The sequence below is a fragment of the Haliotis asinina genome, chromosome 6 (genome assembly GCF_037392515.1).
Source record: "Haliotis asinina isolate JCU_RB_2024 chromosome 6, JCU_Hal_asi_v2, whole genome shotgun sequence".
Taxonomy (NCBI): Eukaryota; Metazoa; Mollusca; class Gastropoda; order Lepetellida; family Haliotidae; genus Haliotis; species Haliotis asinina.
The window spans coordinates 30,870,500-30,894,023 of NC_090285.1; the positions used below are offsets into that span (position 1 = coordinate 30,870,500).

Consider the following 23,524-nt stretch of genomic DNA (forward strand, 5'->3'; position numbering starts at 1 on the left):
ACATGCCTGAAATCTTTCAATCATTCTCTAGACAACATTGATGAAGGCTATTGTAAATATAGTGCTAAATCATAGAATCTATGCAACAGTGTTGAAAACCACCAAATCACATAGTGGCTGACACTTTTGACCATGTTTTTCTGACAATTGTAGAAGGTGTAGAGTTGATAACCTTTAACATAGTTTTTTGTTTCCTTTCAGTTTAACAGAACAAGTTTTTTTTCAACATTTTAATGGTATAAAAAGTATAAATAAAAGTTGAGAACAGGATCTACAAAAAACAAACAACAAATTTGAAAATCAGCATCACAGATTATTCCTGGAGCAGGGAATCATGTGGTATTTCCTGGCACAAGCCAACCACGTGGCAACTCCCCCTCGACTACATTAACTCTTCCTACCAAACGCCTCAATCGGCCATCACACATATTTCCTCCCTTAGACTGGGATTAGTTTTTCACACTCTTGAGCTACAAAATATGTCAAAAAGAATACTCTTTTTCTTTGAGGATTCAGAAAACTCACCTTCCCTTTCTGTGTTGTTGGCATCAAACACTCCATCTTTCACTCATCAAAGAAAACAAAAAAGCCATAAACTCTATTTTATGCCCTCCCTTTGAAACTATGATTGGCAGCTATGAGAAACAAGAGATATGCCTCATCATGTGTACCATGTTATATAGCAATGAAATCTGTAACTGTGGAAAAGAATTATCCTGAATTCTAAGCTCATAATCATGTGTATTCTAACTAAAACCGGCTGACCAAGTATATTGCTTGGCAGACAGGAAGAAGGATCCTAGTAATACTGTTGGTGGGAGGGAAATCATATGTAGCAATACATATGCAGTATATATCATGGTAACTTCCATGGATTAGAGTTTGCACAAGAAAAACAACTAGTGTACAGGGCCCATTTAGTCATTGCACTTCCATCAAAGATGAGGCCTCTCCGAAACCCAATTTAGTTTTGGGAGGAGGGTAGTGGTCATACACTAGCCCAGGAGTAGGTTAGTGGTCACACACTAGCCCAGGAGTAGGGTAGTGGTCACACACTAGAGCAGGAGGGAGGGTAATGGTCACACACTGACCACTGACCAGGAGGAAGGTAGTGGTCAGCCACTAACACAGGTGGAGGGTAGTGGTCAGCCACTAACACAGGTGGAGGGTAGTAGTCAGACACTAGCACAGGAAGAGGGTAGTAGTCAGACACTAGCACAGGAGGAGGGTAGTGGTCAGACTAGCACAGGAAGAGGGTAATAGTAAGACACTAGCACAGGAGGGGGGCAGTGGTTACCCTCCAGACCTGTCCAAAGGAGACAGAATGAGTACCGGAATTACTGCTCAGTCTGAAAAGTAAGCCTTGCTCTAAAATATGAAGTAAGCTGTAAGTACACTTTGATTAATTTGAAAACTTTTAAAATAATCTTACAAAATATGTCATTATAATTTGTCATGAATGGGGCTTTTCACCACACAATACAAAATTCTCTTCTATAAAATATAGAAAATATTTTAAATGAAACAGCTGAATAAACCAGTTATTATAAGTCTCCAGTTGTCTTGAGAAGTGACGACAGGGCCCCTTAGCACAAAGCTACCTTAGTACTGTGACTATCTCAATTCTATTTTGGAGAATGGGAGTTACAATCATTGTAGGTTGTATAAGATTGCTTTGTGCAAGTGTGCCCAGAAGGGTGCACTATTTGCTGGAACAAACAGTTAACATGAGACAACACTATTATCTTATGGGAAGTGAAATAACTTCACAGAACCACAGTAACATGTTCATACTCTGTTAAAAAGTTTTAGAAAGAATATAACACATTGTAAACTAACTGATACCTTCAGTAGTTCCAGAGATGCATCATTACAGTCTAAGGGAGATAATCCATTTAAACATAGCACATCAAAAGTTTTAAAATAACAAAAATATACATGAAAATGATACCATCAAAACATGACAAGCAGTAAATATGGCATATGAAATACTAGAAATTTCTTCATAAAGAGATAAATACCGAGTGAAATGCTCTTAACACTGCTCAAATGAAATTAATAAATTAATCGTCTTGATCTAAAATTCTTTGGAAAACTTTCATAAAAATCCAATAAAAAGCCATGCCCAACACAGGAATGGTCAACCCTGTGAAGCTCAATCCTTATTCATGTGAGAGACTCAGGCAGAACATCTAAATTATTGCTACAACCAAACTGAGGATTAGCAGCTCTTGAAAATATGCCCTTCTTCAGACAAAATCATAAACAACACAAATCAAAAGAAATTTCCTATTACAGACTGCAGCTGTAACTATGCAATGGGACCACTGCATGTGTGGTGTGTTGTTGGGTGTGTGACAGATCAAGGAGCTACCACCATATGCTATAAACATAAAACACCAATCTAAAACAAAACCTGGAATTATGTAAATAATTCTAGCAAATGATCACTAACAAAACCAAGAGAAAGACAGCATTGATCCTGCTCTATAACCATACAGGAAATGTTGACAATGTGGCAGACACCTGCCATGCTGTAACTGACTATACACAGGAATATTGTTAACAGGAACAACAACAATACATTCAGAGAAATTTACAACAGTGATAAAAACACCTTTTGCATAATATTCTTCCACCACACACATTACCTTTTATATTTTGTGGACAAGCAAGTCCTTAATTTTAAGTCAAATGACATGCTAAAACAAGTACACAAAGAAGAGTAATATCCCCAGTAGACTTCAAGGAAAAAATATATCATTTAGTTTTGTTCCGAGGAAAACATGTCTATTGTGTTTGTAATCTGCCTAGAGTTGAACACTCTACAAGAAACATGAAGTGACCGGCCTGTCACCATTTGTGCTTCAGCACTTTGTGGGAAATGCCCATGACTAGCTATGAGAAAATATCTTCAGAAATGTATTTACATAAGACCTAAAATGCTGATTTTATGTTTACAGCAAGGCACATTCACTGAAACGTTGACACAAAAGTTAAGATTTAAAATCAAAATATATCTGTCTTGATAAAATGGATTTTCTTGTTTTGATATATTATAAATATAATTCATGAATTGTAATTAAGATATATAAAATGAAAATGTTCAGTGAAATGGAAATGGTCAGTCCTGCCATCTACTGGACATTCAATGCTGTCAACATACCCTTTATCTGACATATGCTTACTAACCCTTGACTACTGCATCTAATTTGTTGCATACTGAATCAGGGAAATTCACCTACACTTTCAGCTTTAATAGAAGCAATTTATTGTCATCACTTTGTGACTGAGATGCAACTACTAGTATACAATAATAGTAAGAGATACTTTCTATGTGGTTGAGTGTGCTGTTTCTACGGGGTCCTAGATAACACATATTAGACAGCGCTGACAACAATTGCTATAGTTATAGTGCAGCCTTCTCTTGAATATCTTTTTTGGATCATGACAGCTCTCCTTCATCCAAAGCCAGAGGTTGAAAATACATAAATATTTGAGATATTCTTTATTAGCACTTTCAGCAATAAACACACAGCTCTATCAAGAAAACTTGCCTTAAGTCCTAATGTAACATTCTGCCTGAGATAAGTAGAAAACTCTGTACACGTCTCTACTCACACTGGTTTGGTACAACAAATCTCCACCCACAAGACAACATAAAAAAATTGTTCTTTTTCTTCAACTCTTCATTGAAAAGGTCCTTTTGAACAAGAGTAAGTGATAAATAAGGGCTATATATATGTATCAGGAAATTGAATAAGAAAATACAATAATGCTTTGATAAATGTATGACTGTTGTTGGGACGGAATCCCTCAAAAGATATAATAGACTAGATCTACATGTATATCTACATGTATATCCTGACCTTGGGAACACACACACACAACTTTGGTTGGCAGCATGTTTGCACCAAGCTGTACAGAATATATCTTTATAGTGAGCTCAAAATCAGTTGTTCCTATCAAATAATAAGTCACGTGTTGTACAAAATACACATCTGATTCTATGCACTCAGATCTAACTAGAATTTTGAAGAGGTGCTTTGAAGATAAACTCTGTTGAGCTCATAAATGTAGATCTCATATATTCATCTCACAAAACAACAACATGTTGTACCTCAACACTGTACTGAATACCCTTCAAACAAATGTTCTGGTCAGCTTTAGTTTCTGTTGAGATTGTCCAGCAGAGTTGAGCAAATCAAAAAAGGACAACTTGCTGACCACAAAAGAAGTTTGAAGTCAACAGTTTCAGGATAAGGAAGTTATATTCTAGCAATGTTAATTACTGAATTTCATCATTTCCTAAAATATCGACATCTTTCCAGCAAATTTATTAACACTTTCTAGGCTCATCTAATGAAATAATGTTGTCAAAAAACAACTTAAGAACAAGAAGATTCATTTATAGATTCTGTTTTTTACCATTAAAATAAGCCCAGGGGATCATATGCAAGCTTATTTGCTCGATGGTTTTGAGGGCCTCATGAGACAGCTTCAATTCAAGAGGACATGAGCCTGATGAAGATATGATTAAATACTGTTGCAGGTAAAATTCACGTATAAAAACACAAAGCAGCATTAAGAAATTTAACCATAGTTTAAAAATGTACCTTCCTTAGCACACCTTTGCAAAATAGATTCAAATGATTGGTAACTGAATTACTGCTTGGACTATACTGACTTGAATTGTCTATATAACTTGACAACATAATATAACTGACTACAGAATGCTGGAAGTATCAACAACCGGTAACACTTCATACATATGTACACAACAATAAATAGTAACCAAACCATGCAGTAACAACAGTGCCTTTATAGTATTATAATAAATAGAAAGTGTTCATTCCTTCACACCCAGCTGGTTGCTGATTAAGGTGTATACTCTGTGTACTACGGGCCTGTCTGGTGACATAGGATATCCCTGTGTCACAGATGGAAATACTGATGACATGGCATGCAGAGCGCTCTCACTTCACTCACTGTATAATACTACTTGTGTTAAGTGAATCAGTATCTTCCATATCTGGACCGGTAAGTGCCCCCGCCATATGATGATCGATACGTTGCCCCTCCTCCACTGCTGCTGGCAATGCTGTTACTGCTGCCTCTGTCAGACCTCAAAGTTCCACCTCCATAAGCTCGCGAGTATGCTGTTGACTGAGGTCCAAACCAGATCATGTTGCGTGTCTCTTCCTCCAACACATCAGGGATGTACCCAATTCCTGAGTGTATCATCTTCACTGATGTTGTGCCAGTCAGTCTACGTTCAAAGTCTATGAGTTGGCGCCAGAATCCAAAGTTTGGGTGTATCACTGAGCGGCGTGCTCGGACATGCCAGTAAGCTTGTCTGAGTGACATATGGTGATGCTTCATGAGGTAGGCAATACACAGGCTAGCTGAGCGACTTACACCTGCAACACAGTGTACAAGGGCACGACCACCCCGCCTTGCTATCTGGTCTATCTTGTCGCTACAGCGGTCGAAGTAGAGACTGAGTCTTGCTGATGGTGTGTCATCAACATGGATTTGTATACACTCCACATTGGCTACATTCAGGTTGGGAACATCCATGGTACAGTTGATAATGTGAGTGATTCCCAGACCAACAACACGGTCACCGCGGACAGCAGCTGCACTTGACAAGAACAAGCTGTCGGTGATCTTAGCAATCTGATCAAACATGTGACGATCCATCTTCACTTGGTTTCACTTGGTCTGAAAAAAATATACAAAAATTAAATGTTGCACATGAATATGCATTCTCAATAATGATTTTTGATGTTCTTTTTAGGTAATCCTACTATGAAAATTGATAACCGATTTTGTCAATGTTGAAGAAAAACAAGGTATTAGTCTGTTTATTATAGATTGTATAATCCAATGTTCTAACTGTGCAATCAAATCGGAGATGTTCTGCATGGTTTCATCACAACATCACAGTGTGGCTGTTATCCTTTCAGCCAATCAGAAAGTACTGATCCTAATGCTTTAATGTCTATAAGTCCATGTACTTTTTCTTGAACCTCACCCTCCAAGAAATGCAAAGACCCTTTTGGAACAAATAATAACCTATCACTTATCTTCACAATCATACAGGATAATATCCTATTCATGCAAGACCTCTTACAAATATTCATTGTCATATTAAACAACATATTCTAAAATTGAACTTTTATCAGGATGCTAGACAACCTCCTGAAGTTTCATGTCTTGAACTTTGTGTTTGAGAATGAGATGAAGTTAAAAGTTTAAAGTAAATAATACACATTGCCATTGGCTCACTTTGTTCCTGGTTATCAAAACAAATTCACTTTTTGCATTAAATCACACTATATTGATGTCACTAAGCCAGTCTAGTCTGCCCCCTTTCATAAGTTGTTCACTGGTCATGAGGGGAACATGGGTTGAGGTACCCTTGATGTTTGTTTATGTTCACTTGACCCAAAGGGCAAGGGGAACATGAACAAACATTGAGGGTACCTCAACCAGTGAACAACGTATTTATCTTACTGAACACAAAATGTTAATTTTGAACTGTTTGAAGCATGGGTATCGGATCATATGCTTCAGCCAACCTGTGTGAATCAAACGATTTGACTCTTGCATCTTGCTGTATTGTCTTAGCAAAGTTGCCGCGATGTAATTCCTCTTAATATTCACAGGGACTACATTTGAATGTTTCGTCAAAATTTATTTACTGGAAAGAGAATTAAATGTTTTCATAGCCACTAGATTTTGTGGATGACACAAGAAAAATAGATTCAGAGTTATCTCCCTTAGATCGTTTTCCATTTGGTAACATTGGTAGGTTTCGTGCATCATGCATCATTTATTGTTATTCGAGATAAAAAAAGTAACTACAACGAAGTACCGAATGAGTTGCTGTTGGCAGTGGGGTATATTGCAATGTACCTTGCATGTAAGCAGAATACACCGAAAATAACAGGAGAGCGCTCAACCAATCAGAAAACAACATTTAAGTGTGAGGTAAGTTAAAATCTACTTAACGATGCATCTTAGTTGTCATTGCCAAGTACAGTCTCCTACAGTACAACTAACGGAGAAGTTTCTTGGTTTGCGGTTGCTCCACATGGTTAATATCACTGGTGGAAACATTTCATTTTACTTTTTTGTTAGAAAAAAATGGCTCAGCTCAACCCACAAAGTGACAATCATACTGCCCCTTATGCTTTATGATAACCACAGACTTAATTATGTAATTTTCTGAATACAACTGATATTTTATACTTATCCTGACTCATGCTTAATTGCATGTCTCCCTCTTCGATTCCCTCTCCGAAAGAGGACGTAAAAATCACACTCACCCATGAGTACCCTCCCTTTCCTCTCTGTTTTGGTGACAATAATGGTCACATGACCAGCCATATTTGTCACTCTCTCCGAGAAATTGTAGCCCAACACAAGTATTTGCAGGGAAATCCAAGTGACATGATGGAGAGGTTGGGAGGGTTGAGCTCATGAGTCAGGATAAGTATAAAATATAAATTATATTCAGAAAATTACATATTTTTCCTCCTCCTGGCTCATGCTTAATTCTTTATTGTGTCTGACAGATATGGTGGTGGGTCATGCCACTTCTTGAAAACTTTCTTTCTGCGAAACGTCCTGACTACCCCCACCATGGAGCTATAACAGCAGTGTAATTCTCCTGTTTTTCCCAAAGTCCAGCTGGTATCTTGGGCAGAACCACACTGTCAAGTTATTCTGACATACATGTGGTCATATAACTAATGTCTTGCTAGTTATATATATATCGTAACTTATTGCTAGATGTGTTCATCCGCCCAGTTACAACTCATGTACTACAATTTAATATCCACATATGTACAGGGTTAATGATCACTCATGCTACTCCACCTCAACATGCGCATGGACTCTCAACCAACCACCTCGTTCAGTGAAGGTATCAACAAGTCATGTGATAATGGTGAGCTATTTTTAGAGCTACGACAAGAGGGCCGAATAGGTGAATGCCTGAGATGCCCTTTGTGGCAATGTCTCTGAGATAGTGATTTGCAAACACTATATCCGATTTCTAAAAACAGCCTCCATGATTGTTGTAATGGGTGACAACTCTGCTTTTGAAATGACATAAGCGATGGTCCAGTCTCTCGCTTCCCGATTCAATGTGTGCTTGCTACACGTAAAGACAGAACAAAAAGACAAAATGATCGTTTACGACGAAAAGCCATTAACTGACACATTATTTGCTTTAATTTTCAGTTTAGAAAAGCATCGTTTGTTCAATTTCCAAATGCAGTACAATAAGACATGACAGAAGATAACGGGGAAAACGCTATGAAAAGTCAGTATATTGTCACGGCATTTCCTATGACAGAACATGAGGCAGTGCAAGTCTCGGGTATTGTACCATCTATGAAATAATGAAAATTCTTTTTATATGTTATCAACCCTTACGTTATTCCCAATGGTAATTCTTCAACTATTGCCACATTAAAATCTTACCAATAGTTCCCATACTACCACTGACCTCATTGTAAAAAATCTGAGATACACCTCCACTGAACGAGCATCGCCTGTAAGTTCTTTATCGACAACTTCTTTATTTTTGTGATTATTAAACATCCCTGACAATTGAAGAAATTCTGTATAGAATGTAACAGTTAGTTAGAAACATATAAATAATGTTTTGAGCAGCAGTTCCTCACTCACCTGAATCCATTTTGTTTTTAAATTCTGACACTACTGTATATTTTTATGTATTCTTATACAAGTGCCATACAACTATTATCCAAGCAATTAGTCAGTTGCATCAGAAACACCAATCATCATTGCTTGAAATAAAATATTTACCCCTAGCCTGATAGGTGTTCATTGCATGTGGTCAGTGACTGAAGTTGTGCATTGAATATTGTCATGAGCAGACAGACAGACAGACATATAATTGTCAATAAACCAGACATTGAGTTTCCTCTGTGACAAAGTCTGTTTATGACAATCCACATGTTTATTTTCATTGTGACGAGTAGATTACTTATTTGTTTGTGTACACAACCAAGATTAGACTACTCTTCATGACCTCATACTCCGGGAGGGCATACTGTTTCATGTTCCACGAACCTACTCACTGCACATGTGTTATGAGCACAGTGCAGCATAGCTGTTGAAACCACTTTTTCTGTTGAACTCCGATTTTGCGGGCCTTTTTTCATTGCATTTTTTTTTCAACTTTATAGGCTGAAATAGCATTTTTGATGATTTGTTTCGGTAAGTGCATACCAAAAGGTATCAGAATCTGCAAAGTTGTGTTTTATGTTGCATGTGACCTTTAATACTGATGCAGATAGACTGTCCTGGTAGTTGTGTCGGTGTTCTTCATATGAAGATAATACCGTCGTTATCTTGTACAGATGTTGTGAAGCAATTACCACACTTCCTTCACACTGGTATAAATTGACTGTAGTAACTGGGTTCAATGAAGCACAGTGCACAACAACCATGTTATTTGACTTTGTAAAGGGGTAAGTCCCGCTGATGTAGGTGCCAGATGCTTGGAGATGAATTGCTGATCCTCCTTTGAAATAAGCCGAATAGATAGGATCACCTGATAGTCTTCAAGTCGGAATCTTCTGTTGTTAAACTGTAAATGTTGATATGCTCCTTCAGCAAGCATTGTTCAAATAGAACAATTCGCATTCCCTCAATGTGTTTGTGCATGCATGCGCAAATGATCCTGTGAAAGATGTAGATCAAAGGTGATGACGACCTGTATCTCAAGCTGCAGTGTCCTGATGAAGCATGTGGGGTACCCTTCCTGTTGAAGTGCTGAAGGTGCTTGAGTGCAGTGGCAGAGTCAAGTGTAGAGTAAATCTCTAGCCGTTGATAGACAAGATGCGTTGATGCTGATACTTCGTTGCAGTATGGAAGGCCTTAGATAAATTGTCCGGCACCATAGATTTCGGCGTAAGTGGAAGGAAGGTCAAGATGTCAAAGTCGTCGTTGATCATCTTGTAGGTGAAGCTGTCATTGGGCTCCTTTGAATTTGATGGTGAGACAAGGTCTAGACCAGTCATAATCCATGATGTAATCTCTGAGTCCAAGAAGACAGCGTCTTTTTCTTGTGATGCAGGCCAGCGACGTGGATCTCTGTCCGATGAGTTATCTCTATTGTTCCGTGATTGCATTCGCGAGTTGTCCACAAGGATTCACTGAATGTCGTCCCTGTACTGATCATAGATCTTTATGTATTCGTATACAATCATAGATGGAAAATCTAAATCCAGTATATTTGGCATCCATGAAGTTACTTCTGCTCATCTGAGAATCTATCTAAGGAGTCATGACGACGTGTATCCCTACGTGATTCCCTGCACGGTGATGTATAAGCATAATTTACGTCACTTCATGCAACCTCCATGTGTGAATCCTTGCATGTATCCTCCAAACGTAAATCCTCAGAACATAATTCCTATGCACATCTTCTAAAAGTATATATCTCTTCATGCACCTTCCATCCTGCGTGAATCATCAAGCCAAAAAGTGCACACTTGGTGAAGGTCTCCTATATCTACATGAAGATCGATCCCTCATTGAGAATTTCTCCTGCAGTGAAGGGTACCTGCGCACAAGTGTGTGTGCTTCCAAATCTAAGGGTGAAGATTATGCATAACGCTGTCAATGATGACAAAGAAATCTTTTGTGTGTGGCATGCTTTCTACTGTGATGCTGATAGTTAGAAGAATCTCCTCCTTGCAGAACTACTGCTAAGCTGAAATTTGTGGAACCCAGTATAAGCAGTGTAACAATTAATACTTTCACTAAGTTTACTAAGACTGGGCTGAAGATAAGCCAAGGTCAAAATCTGACTCTTAAAATCTGTATCAATGCTTGTCATTTGCAAGCTCTGATGTTCATGCAGTTTCATACTCCAATGAACCCACACAGTGTGAAAGTCAATTCTTGAGTAATACACCATGCAGTAGTAATATAATCATTGCTAATGTTAATAGTATCATCAAACTGCAAATGATTCTTAATTGCATACTGATAACAAATGCTTGCACAATTTTTGAACTGGTTAAGAAATGTAATGAAACTGTGACTGTTTATGTGAATAATCCTGACCCGCCTACATTTTATATTACTGTAACTGTTTGGCTGGTGAGGGTGTGACTAAACTGTTGGCAAAAATGTTCTATTGCTGTGATGTCATAACCTTTCCATCCTATGTAAGTTATTTTATAACTGAACACTATCTTGTCACAACAAGGTTAGCATTTGGTGACAGTACTGGTCTTTTGCTTTGTAGGAGTTAGTGATGAGCGTATTTGTGGTTTAGTCCATTAACACAGTTGTATTATTCATAGTGGTGGTGACTGTAGTGTTGGGGATTGGTTGAAATCTCACAAATGATGATTGCTTCATTACCAACGATCAATCAACGAACAAAACTGGTTAGTGACATAGCTCTCTGTTGTTTTTCGTTTAATTTAGAAACTATACAAACTGAATGTGCAAACTTTGCATCCATCATGCTACTTCTAAGCGATGACTGACATATCATTAACATAAACTTTCTGGAGTCTTCAAGAAATATTCAGTCAAGACTTTTCAGTGAGTTTTCTGACAGCTAAACACGTTTTCAGGCCCTGACAACTTCAAAGATATGTTTCATCAAGTGTTTCAAACACTAAAACACTATTCCCAAATCGTTTCTGATCGATTATGAGAAAATAAGACTGATTGCTTGGCCGTCTGGTTTCCGTGACCAGTCTTCAGTTATTTCAATTGAAGTGAGCACAACTAATTAAATAACATGAATGTACATTTCTGTATCTGATAAATTAATTTCAATAAATAGTAATTCCATTGTTTTAATACCGGTAGAGAAGAGGAATTTACAGAACTTAGCCACAATTTTATTCGAATGAATTAACACCAAACCCACCAGTTTTTGGTTTACCCCCTAAGTGCCAAATACTAGACAGGATAAGAACAGCTCTCCATCAACTGGTCCACACTGGAGACAGAAAGTCTACAAGATCTCCTTAAAGAAACAGCAATAATAATGCTGATAATTTATAAATCAGTTTAGGCGATTACACCTGTTCAGATATCTACAGAGAAGACCTTACCCTACACTGTAATTAAATCTCTGAGTTTATCTGGTGTAGTATATTTCCTGAGGGTATCTCACATGCCTTTCTACCTATGTGGAATTATTAATGTCAGCAACAAAGGCCTTCAGCCTGAGCTGTCTGTCTCAGTGAACTGAATAACCTGCTACACATATGCATAACACAACAATCAATATCATCATCGCACATTGTGAAACACTCACCACGTCTGTTGACATACGCTACCTAATCTATCTCATCTACAGTATAAGTCTTATCAGCATAAAACAACTGTGTCAATGGGTAGTTCAATGTGATCATTTCTATATGATTAGGTTACTATATCTGTCAACAAGCAGTGAATACCAAGCATACAATGTTGTTCTACATGCATACACCAAGTACTGGCACTGCATGCTGGAACCATGCCACAGGCCATACAAGTTAGTCACCCCTCTTTGTATCTGTATTTATAACACATTCAAATAACAGCTCAGTCACGGTTAAGGGCCACAATGGACTTGTTGCTGCAGGAGTGTTATGTTGACCTGGGTTTGTCCTAACTACAACATGTACAGGCACCAGTAATCCTAGGTACTGGCAGCATGCCAGTATCAATATCTGCTCACTTGTCCTCACTAACTGAACTCCCTTGGTTACTAACTGAACTAACCAACTGACACCTGTTAAACAACTCAGAATTACATGGAGCACTTTCCTGTACACACCACCCTCTCAGCTCACCATCACAGCTGCTAGCTCACCACCACATGCAGGGCAGGGCAGGGCAGGGCAGGGCAGGGCAGGGCAATAGGATGCAGCTCATACTTAATCATGAAAACATCCTAACGTCACTGCCAGAGTGATGGCTGTACAGTTTATGTGTGACACAGAATGTGGGAACACTTCTAACATATATTTCTGGTTGCCATAGCAGTGTATCGGTCTCAAATTTCAAGCAAAATAGCTTACTTAGCAAGTTTCTCAAAGTCATACCGACATGCAGAAAGCATAAACTAAACATCAAGAAGCTTTAGGTGTGTTAACAGTGTAATCTATACAAGGAACAAAACAATATGTAGGCTGAATGATTGGGTGGGATATGCATTGAGGAACAGGAAGAGATAAACACTGTAGGGAATATATGGCGTGGATGGTTTACCACACATCCACTACCCAGTATCCTTAGGAATGTTCAGCATGAACAGCATCATGCATCCCATACATAGTTTACCATAGACACCCACTCGTATAGTTACCAGCTCTTGCCTTGCTTCACACAAATGAGGCGTGGCCTACCAGGTTCATATATACTTGACATTTCACTCCTCAAGCCAAGTGAGGAGACTGAGGAAGTGTTGTACATATTCCCTCCATCGTGGACACGATGGCCCCTACAGCACTGCCTTCTTGGAGTGTTTCCACAAATCTCATAGGTCCACTAGTTATGTAATAGCAATAAGGGACCCCTAAATGTCAAATCTAATCTGGCTAATAAATAAAAGCATGGTATAAAAATTTCCTCCAGCAAACCTTTATTTTTGATCTTTTATCCTTTTTGTTGAAAACAATCATAGTCAAAGAGCTTTGTGGCCAACTTTGATGTGTCAAACAAGGACTTGTCTCAGAGTAAAAGCTTACTTCCTGTCTTCTTTCTTTGGCCATCCTTTGGTCTTGGTCAGCTATGAGGCTTTACGTTGATCCCGTCAGCCTAGGATATACATAGATCACACTTGCCTCAATGCAACACTGTTTGACTGTGCTGCATTTGCTGAATATTGGGATCAATATCAGTATCATGTATATAACAATCATGTGACCAATACGTCAAGGGAATACAAACAGTTCAAATGTTGATGAAGCTAAACTAGGTGACTTGACCACAGGAACATTGATAGTCTTACTGATATACTTTTCAAATTCACATTACTTTAAACATGTTTTAAAACTAATAACAAAAGATGTGACCAATATTATAGAATATGCATGTCTTGCATGAAAGCCTAGAATGAACACTGTGATATGAGTCACCTCATCTACTGTGCAGAACTGTCATTCAGTAACCCATGTACATGACTACGCCAGCGAGTATTTTATCCAAAAGTTTTCTGAAACCATTATCACTGATTACTGAACCACAAATACAATTTCAAAGTTTGCTGATCTTGTTGCTATTTTCACAGCAATTAATCCTTGATTTACATATTATCATTTGGCATCAACAAATTTCATGTAGGGGACAGTTTCAGTGTTTGCCCTTGGCATAGAATAAATAGGAATAAACAGGCTCCCTGGAGCCATGAGAGGGAGTCATAGACATATTTTTAGGAGTTAATTTTCCGTCTGGAACTTTCATCAAGACATTAACTGTGATTGTTTAATAAAGACTACAAACACTTGGTAAGGCAGGTCAGGTACTTTATCAGCACTGAGCAATTGACTGGCAAACATTTAGTTTTACTGTTAGAAGTTTGGATCATCTGAACTAAGGGCATCATACCTGATACAATCTTCTAAATTCACCGCATATTTGAGATAATTTGTGTCAAATACTCAGATTTTCTGCGTCATGGCAATCACTGAGTTTGATGGTCACTTTTAGATACTGAGTGATGAGTAAGGTTATGTCAAATTAGGACATCGATAACAGTGATTGTTGTATATATTCTCAGACAAATCGTTTTGTTTCAGGGCATTAATAACATATATTTTATATCTTTGAAGGGCATTTACTGATTTAGAAGTGAAATGCATAAGACAAATGATATTTGTGAATGACAACACTGTCATAGTATACTCTTCCTGAAACACTGTTCTTTTCAATTGACATGATATATATCATTATGACTATATACTATGTTATGCAGTTTTAATGCACTTTGTAATAAACAACACTATTTATGTAAATATTTCATGTTATTTGGTTTTACATTGTCTGTCCCAACACATTTTATGTAAATTCTATGTTTACATGTTATACTGAGAGGTGAGACATAAACTACAAACAAAAAGTATGGGAACACCCTAAAATGTTAGACTCATGTATAAACTTAAACATGGTGAGGTCATTTGCAAATGCAACTATTTGTGTGCTTAAAGGGCACTATAAACAACATGATAGAACATGCAGTGAAACAACTGAATCAATATTAGTTGAGTTTGAATTAATGAAACATTGTCAAAAAGAGCGGTAAACAATGATCTGGCTTCCATATGCTCCAGGCTGTTGTGTTTGGGAGTTTGAATCAAACATGGTGTAGCTGTGTTTCAGCACCCTCGTGAAGCTAACCAATTATTTTTGATGACTGATCGGTTGCAATGAACCAATCATCAGTTGTGAGATTTCACAATACTACGGACCACCACTATGAATAATACACCTGTGTTAACAAAACGAATCACATATACACTGATCACCATCACCTACAAAAAAGAAATCAGTACTGTCACTGACTCCTCCAGCAGGGAACATCAGTATTTTGTATTTTCATACAGCATGTGAAGCAATGAATGTACAGAGAGAAAGGTAGGGTAATTCCAAAAGAAAACAAGGTATGGCATTCATATTTTAGCTCTGTTTTTGAAAGTATCTCTTACAAAAACATTTGCTATTTTCGTAACTTCAGTAGTTTTGAGAAAACATGTTCCCATTCCAGCTAATATGTACCAAGCAAAACAGAAATTAAAAAAAAACATTTATTAGAGTTCATATCAATCTGTTGCAAGTAAAAGACACAAAGTTCTTTTCAGAAATACCAAAACATCAATGGGCATAAGTTCAGCATGGGTCTAATATGAAGGCAAAGTCTACACTAAATTACTTACGAGTTTCCAGGTTATGTTTTGGGAGCCAAATGTGATGGATGGAAGGTTTGGTGGGGAACACTAATTCCCCCACACCCTCCCCCTTTGTGGCAGGAGATAATGTTATTACAGAGTTAAATAGCGAACATCAAAACCAAGTGCGTTGGACGACTGCCTGGATGAGTACATTGTATTTCACTTTTCATGCTTATGATACACATAACTACATGTAAGATGCATGTGGTATACAAGGCAACACTGCAGCAGATTGCAGACTTTTAGAAGGGGACATCAAAAAGTAGTGAGCCTCACTATATTCTACAAGTCCAATGCTTGTAAAGGGATCATTAGCAAAGCCATTTCCAAAGTTTCACATATGCAGGTCCCCCTAAGTAATTGAAGCTATTATGGCAAATTTGAAGGAATTGCAGCTCAAATGTAAACAATGCTGCCCACTCGTGAAACAATTGCAGTGATATTGGTAGTTTACTGGTAATAACATAAACACAACGCCCCTATCGGAGACAATGTCGGTAAAATACTTGAAACACGCTTGGCTGTCTTTGGAGATTTCTCAGCTCAAAATTGATAAATGTGTTATTAGTGGTTACTTTACTTCTAAACAGAATGTTTAAATAATCCTATCCTTAATTTTAATGAGGTGTAATCAGAATCACAACATTTTTTATATTTAGCCTAAATCACTGCAATAATTCTGAAGAACATGCATTCATGCAAGTTTGAAAAGTGGTCAAAGTGTTGTAACCACCCAGTGTAGGCTGTCAGTGTCACCAAATTTGACAGACTAAGTAAACTTAACCCCAGTGTTATTCAATACAATCCCACAGTGGGTCTAACAAAACTTAGTAGGAGGTCGTGTCAGGCAATCTTTGAGACTAACCAATCAGTGCACAGCTTACCGAATTGTGAAAGTGCACACTCACACATACCTTCTGCACATCTATCCACACAACGGTTTGTACCCAAACGATTCCGAACACTATTATCCGTACAATTGCCTCCGGATGATGCACGCGAAGCATGCCACAATAGTGAGTAAACAGACGCTGAAAATAGCATATTTGGCAATATTAAAGGATGTGAGCTTGCTGAAATATTATCTAATGGTAACCATGTGCACAGAAACCAAAAAGCATATATACTGCAGGTCAAATATCAGTGTTATATGCAGATTTTCATTTGTTGAGAGATCAGTGTCAGTGACCTATGTATTTTGTAAGTGACTGGTGTATTTTGTAAGTCATACCGAATGATAAACAGTAGCCATTGTCTGATAGGTTAAATCAATTTAGCAGTTTTGCTTTTGATTGGACGGTGACAGTCGTACAAAGGTTACCTGACGTGACCTCCTGCAAGGTTTGGTTAGACTCAGTGTAGGAGTGTAATGAACACCACTGGGGCTAAGTTTATTCAAACTGACCAAATCTGAATACATTTGAGCATAATAGTTCATGAGATGTTGCGGTAGTAAGAGTTTGAAAAGTCAAAGTATTGGAGCTCAGTAACCTTCAAAATAAGGTCAAGGTCAAACAAACTGATTAGCATCAGTGTAATCCCCCAGTGTAGGTTGTCACCAAAACTGAAGACATTGGGTGCAATAGTTCATGAGATATTGTGTTACCTAGAAAAGGGATGAACGCATAGATACTGCTGAATGCATAGTACCCCGTTTCACATTGTGATGGGGAATAGCACAAGGGCCATAATTATTTGTATTCTGTATTTGAATAAATTAAGACATCCTTGTTTACTGGACAAGTAGTTGAATGAAGATATTATGTTCACAGTGAGATTCAGCCAATTCAGCCACAGTCTGATGGAATCCCACACCCTACTTGCCTCATGAATTTGAAGATGTTACAAGTTATGTGTCACACTTGTCTTCTACTTATAAATTTTATGTGTGTTAATAATTTTAATGACAATTAAGAAATGTTACATCTGAAATATGTGTTCAATTTTTCTTCTGAGGGTCCCCCGAAGTTCCAGTGGGTCAGAAAGACATCTGAAACTTACAGGACCCAGTGTCCTGTTATTTTGAAAGTTAATGAAACACAGTTTGTGAAAACTAGGATATAAGTATGTTCAACCAAGGCATGACTAATTCATCAACAAATTACAGTCAGGGAAGTGATCATACACCACGTCAGCATCATGGAGCAGCCCAAACTGGACCTTGACTTCAAACTCATACATGTTTTCTTTGATACCTGTTATCTCACATGAGTTGGTTGTCAATCAAGATGTCTTGAAGAAAATTTAAAACTGCATATGGTGACATTTGACTCACCATGCTTGAGGCATATGGCTTTGAGCTTCTATTTATTATATACCATAGATGGCTACCTGCTGGCGACAATGACTTTGAAAGTAAATGTACTGGTCAAACTTGAACCCCCTTATGAAATGCTATATTGAACATTCTCACAAGATTTACCTGAAGCCATCTACCCATTTCAGACAGAATACGAAAAATATGGTTTAACTGATATCAACACTCATAAACAATAACATATGACTTTCAAAACTTAAAACAAATGTAGTCTTTCACATTTAGGTCATGTGAGCTGAACTGACCTTCACCAAGGAACATCATCCCACATCTGGGAGTCACTTTCTTGACACAGCATGGTTGGTTCACTTGGTTACAGGTGAGGTGAGGTGAGGTGACAACTTTTTATCCCCTCTTGTATGACAATACAGTGGAGATATAGTAATCAGCTTGTCTGTTCATCTCAATTGTGATCATTCTGATCATCCTTCTGTCTGTCTGTTATAATTTCTTGTCTGAACCAATCTTTATAACAAATAGGAATAAAGACAAACCTTTCCACACACACATAGAGCAGGCTGTCAAATGTGACTTTTGTTATTTAGGGATTTCTTGAATTTTTATCATCTTTCCCATTTCCATGACAACAAGTTTGACTTTGACTCTGTCTACAGTAGTTTTCTTGTCTGGGCCTTGTCTCTAACACCCCAAATTATCAATACACAAAACTTTACATATTCCAGGGATTTACCTTGAGTCCTGTATTTGAGAGACCCTGAGACTCATACTCCCAATTTTCAAGGGACTACAAAATGGGGGTCCAAGACACTTAAATATTATTATATATACTATGTTATAATATTGTTGCCAGTCAGTCACTATCATTGTATTGTGTATCATGATCGTCACAGTAATTAAACTGCAAATGATATTATAACCTGACTAATAACAGACTCAAATCAACATATTAATAAAAGTGTTTGGACTTTTTTAGCGTCCCTGTGGATGAGCTAGTCTATTTCGTGAAACAAATGGTGGACGATAACAAAGACGATAAGGCCACCCTCTCATTGGTCAACGCTTGCTGTTGTCAGCCATTTGTGTCAAGATCGTTTATTTGAGGGTCAAAATCATCTTTTAATCGACTTATAGAAATAAAAATAAAGAACTGGTATGTGTTACCAGTGATGATCGATAGGCCAATTACCCATGTTTAGATGAAGTTTTAACCGACTGCATGCGATATTAGCATAGCAATTGGCAAAGCAGGCGGGTGGGGTACACTGAAGTGTCCGGCCTTGTCTAGATATATTGTACTGTGAAGTGTTTCAAGTTGGGGGTCATCTCAAAATTGTATATTATTTTTAAAAAAAAAAAATCTAATCCTCATAATGACACGAGGCCTTGTGGCTGGACTCAGCAATATTCCAGCTATATGGCAATGGTTTGTAAATAATCAAGTCTGGACCAAACAATCCAGTGAATAACATAATGAGCACTGATCTGCGAGATTGGCATGCGAGCCTGACCACCTTATCCCATTAATGGCATCTTATGAAAAGCATGGGTCACTGAAGGTTCATTCTAACTTGGACCTTCATGGGTCCAATATCTCAATAACCTGTAGAGAGACTCTTGTAGGATTTGATTACCGCTATAACATTTGTGGGAGACAGGTGGATTTGTCTTCTTTTGCCAACTCTTGTTACTCTAGTAGCAATATCCATGCACATGTCTGTAAATGTCTTCTTACACCTGTCCAGATTTATGTTGTTGATACAGTGCAAGAAAAGTGACCAACCATATGACACAGTAAGACAATAATTAGGTGCAGTAAGTTTTTGAATGAGCAACCTTCTGCTTTGTGGACTGACACACTGTTCATCTATGAAGATGTTTATATGTGCATGATGATTACTGAGACTTCTGAAAGATCTATGAAGGTAACGAGAAATTTGAGTTTTAATCATTGTAGGAAAGACCTTTTCCCATTGACAAGTGACTAAACTAATGTTGACAATATTGAAATTCTTAAAGGGGCACTGATGTGGAGCGAATAATGTTTCTCGCCAACGGTCGAATTATGAAACCAAACCGCAAATTGGTCAGCGCCTGCTCCTTCGACCGTGACGGACAAAGGAACTGGGCTCCTGTCCATATTAGCAGAATTTCTTCACCTAAACAGTCAGGAGGCCGGATGCCCATCATATGCCATTTGTTTAAAAATATCCATGGTATCCCTTGTCTGATCGTAACCAAATATCCCAGCAGTGTAGTTCTTTTCAGATGCTTGGATGGTATAGTTACTGATCCAATTTGATCCTATTTCTGTGTTTTTAACCTCGATATTTAATCATGTTACATGAAAATATGATGTCTACAGGCATGTAGCAAGCCATTTGTTTCAGTACGGAAGATTGCAAAGCTTTATATATATAGGTAGTTTTGAGTGTTGGTTCAGCTGTGATAGCAAATATCATACGTAATTTTTGGCAGCTATGGTAGCTACAATGGTTTATTATTTATGAAAATAAAAACACAGAGTTGATTTATTTGAATTCGTAAACAAAAAACGATGACTTTGCCTTTGGTAGAGAAATCTGAAAATTTTCTTACGTAAAAAACCATTATTTCACCTATCTACCCAAGTACACAGCAAATGCCTGTGTGTATTCCTTAAGTAACGAAATTCCGTTGGTATCCTCAAAACAGTTTCGGCCCATAAGTGTTTTCAGGCTGCATGTGACACAGAGATTACATCTTCCTTGCTGTAACTCGCGTTTGATGGTGTAAACCTACACATGTTATTTGTCATCATTCTCTGGATGGTCAATTAATGAATTTATAACAGGTATAATTAGTAGTAACACCACTTCGGTTGCTCAACAAAGGTTGCCATTTGGCATTTCTCCTGTCTGGAGTAAATACTCAACATTATAAATTAAGGTCTGTAATGGCAAATGTATTGTATGTTATGTAATATGTGCAGGTAAGTGATGCAAGAGGGTTTATCAGCTGAGTTACAAAAACAAACATCGATCAAAGGATTAACCGATAACACACTGATTGATTAATTACTTTTATCTTCTGGCGGATTTGTCAAAAGACAGTGTGTGTAGATGACTACACCCTGTCGTAAAGAGTGAGTGCAAAAACAACATCCTCCCTTCAAAGAATTAACCACCCTTGCGTTGATTGATTGATTGCTCATTATTGGTTAACTAAATTACTTAGAATAGTGGACATCATACAATTAGTTTGCCAGGTGTGCTATCTTGGGAGACCAATGAGAGGTTTATCTGGTTTTCACCAACGAAAGACGTGAAACGATGTGTTACTTTTTCGCAAACTAGACAGTTGTAAGACACGCGACATAGAGCAGGATTATATTTATTTACCAGCTGCAGATGAATGGACGATTTCTTTTACGTGGATATTGATGGATACATTCCTGAACAAGGTAGTAGCCTGACATTGTTGCTATAAAATTAGTCTGTTTTACATTCATTATTTGCATTTTGTTTTAATTTATTTGTTGTAGCATTCAGCAGAATCTGTATGACAGAAAACACACACTAGATCGCTACTACGTAAGAAAATTTTCAGATTTCTCTACCAAAGGCAAAGTCATCGTTTTTTGTTTACGAATTCAAATAAATCAACTCTGTGTTTTTATTTTCATAAATAATAAACCATTGTAGCTACCATAGCTGCCAAAAATTACGTATGATATTTGCTATCACAGCTGAACCAACACTCAAAACTACCTATATATATAAAGCTTTGCAATCTTCCGTACTGAAACAAATGGCTACGTGCCTGAAGACATCATATTTTCATGTAACATGATTAAATATCAGGTTAAAAAAGCTGAAATAGGATCAAATTGGATCAGTAACTATACCATCCAAGCATCCGAAAAGAACTACACTGCTGGGATATTTGGTTACGATCAGACAAGGAATACCATGGATATTTTTAAACAAATGGCATATAATGGGCATCCGGCCTCCCGACTGTTTAGGTGAAAAAATTCTGCTAATATGGACAGGAGCCCAGTTCCTTTGTCCGTCACGGAGCGGGCGCTGACCAATTTGCGGTTTGATTTCGTAATTAGACCGTTGACGAGAAACATTATTCGCTCCGCATCAGTGCCCCTTTAAGTGTTAAACTCAACGAGCTGAATTCGACAATCTGGTGACTTCGACAATTACATTGTTCACGTTATATCGGGGGAGTATATGCGTGATAGGAGTGCAGAAACAGTTTTATTGGTAAGGCAGATGCCCAGTCACTGTTGTCAGAAGTTTTATTGACAATGGAATACACAATGTCAACACTTTTTTGCAGGAAACACTTGATATTTTGGAATGAAATAGATGAATATATCCTTTATCACTCAGGGTTAGTAAAATAAAATCACTCAAGGTTAGTAAAATAAAAACTTTACATCACATTAAGCATTAATTAATTAATAATTGCAGTCTAAATCCTCAAAAAAACAGTGACACCGTGATATTTGAAACCCTGATACATTTTAAACCTCAGCACTTCCTACTCAATGTATGAAGAGGGTACTCGTACATATCTAACCGATGACATGCATGAGGCATGCATTTTACCAAGGTTCGAAGACTAAAGTCTTTCCCTGACCTTGCCAATATTAGTATATGCCTATTAATACATTGATGGACGTTTCCCATTCCGATTTGATAGATACATTACAAATCGAAAGAAGTAAGTAGTGAGTGGACAGTTATATGCAGACAATCTCCACGTCCCTGTAACATTTGCTTCTAGTCACGTGCATTCATTTCGGATACATATTTCTAGTTGTGATCAAATACTCTTTCATGTCTGCAAAATAGCTTCTGCCTCAGAGTTCTGCAGCTGGGTAAAACTGCCTCTCAGTAAACCACTGCCTTGTTTCATCCTGTCTACAAGGAAGTTGCTGTTTCAAGAATTATGCTATATGTTTCTTATATCCCTTTATGACAATGTTAAAACAATTCTCTGATAAAATACCTGTTTAAGCTTGCCCTCTCCCTTGACGACAAAACATTTGTTGGGTTGTTATCCTGACATGTCCTACTTTGTCTGACTGACCGACATTGAGGCTTATCTCCCTTTATTGTCGTGATTTCCGCCAGGGTGAATACGGACAGACTGGTTCCTTAAGCTGGGCCCCGTCTCGCATATCGCACCATACGCAAACCATGAGGTGGGTAACCAGCAGATGCGTGTTCAGAATCGCGAGCGCCATCAAAAGCCCGCGAGCGCTCGATCCTGAACGCCTGTGCCCCAACGAGCGAACCATCCT

At 37.8% G+C, this 23,524-nt stretch overlaps 1 protein-coding gene across 1 annotated transcript; it reads right to left on the minus strand.

Moving 5' to 3' along the window:
• Nucleotides 1–215: 215 nt before the first annotated feature.
• LOC137288158 (dual specificity protein phosphatase 14-like) lies at nt 216–23,334 on the minus strand. The gene is made up of 2 exons (XM_067820575.1): nt 23,230–23,334; nt 216–5,724 (listed from the first exon to the last, which is right to left on the minus strand). The coding sequence occupies exon 2, from the start codon at nt 5,701–5,703 to the stop codon at nt 5,017–5,019; it is 687 nt and encodes a 228-aa protein (XP_067676676.1). The 5' UTR covers nt 5,704–5,724; nt 23,230–23,334; the 3' UTR covers nt 216–5,016.
• Between the last annotated feature and the right edge of the window lie 190 nt (nt 23,335–23,524).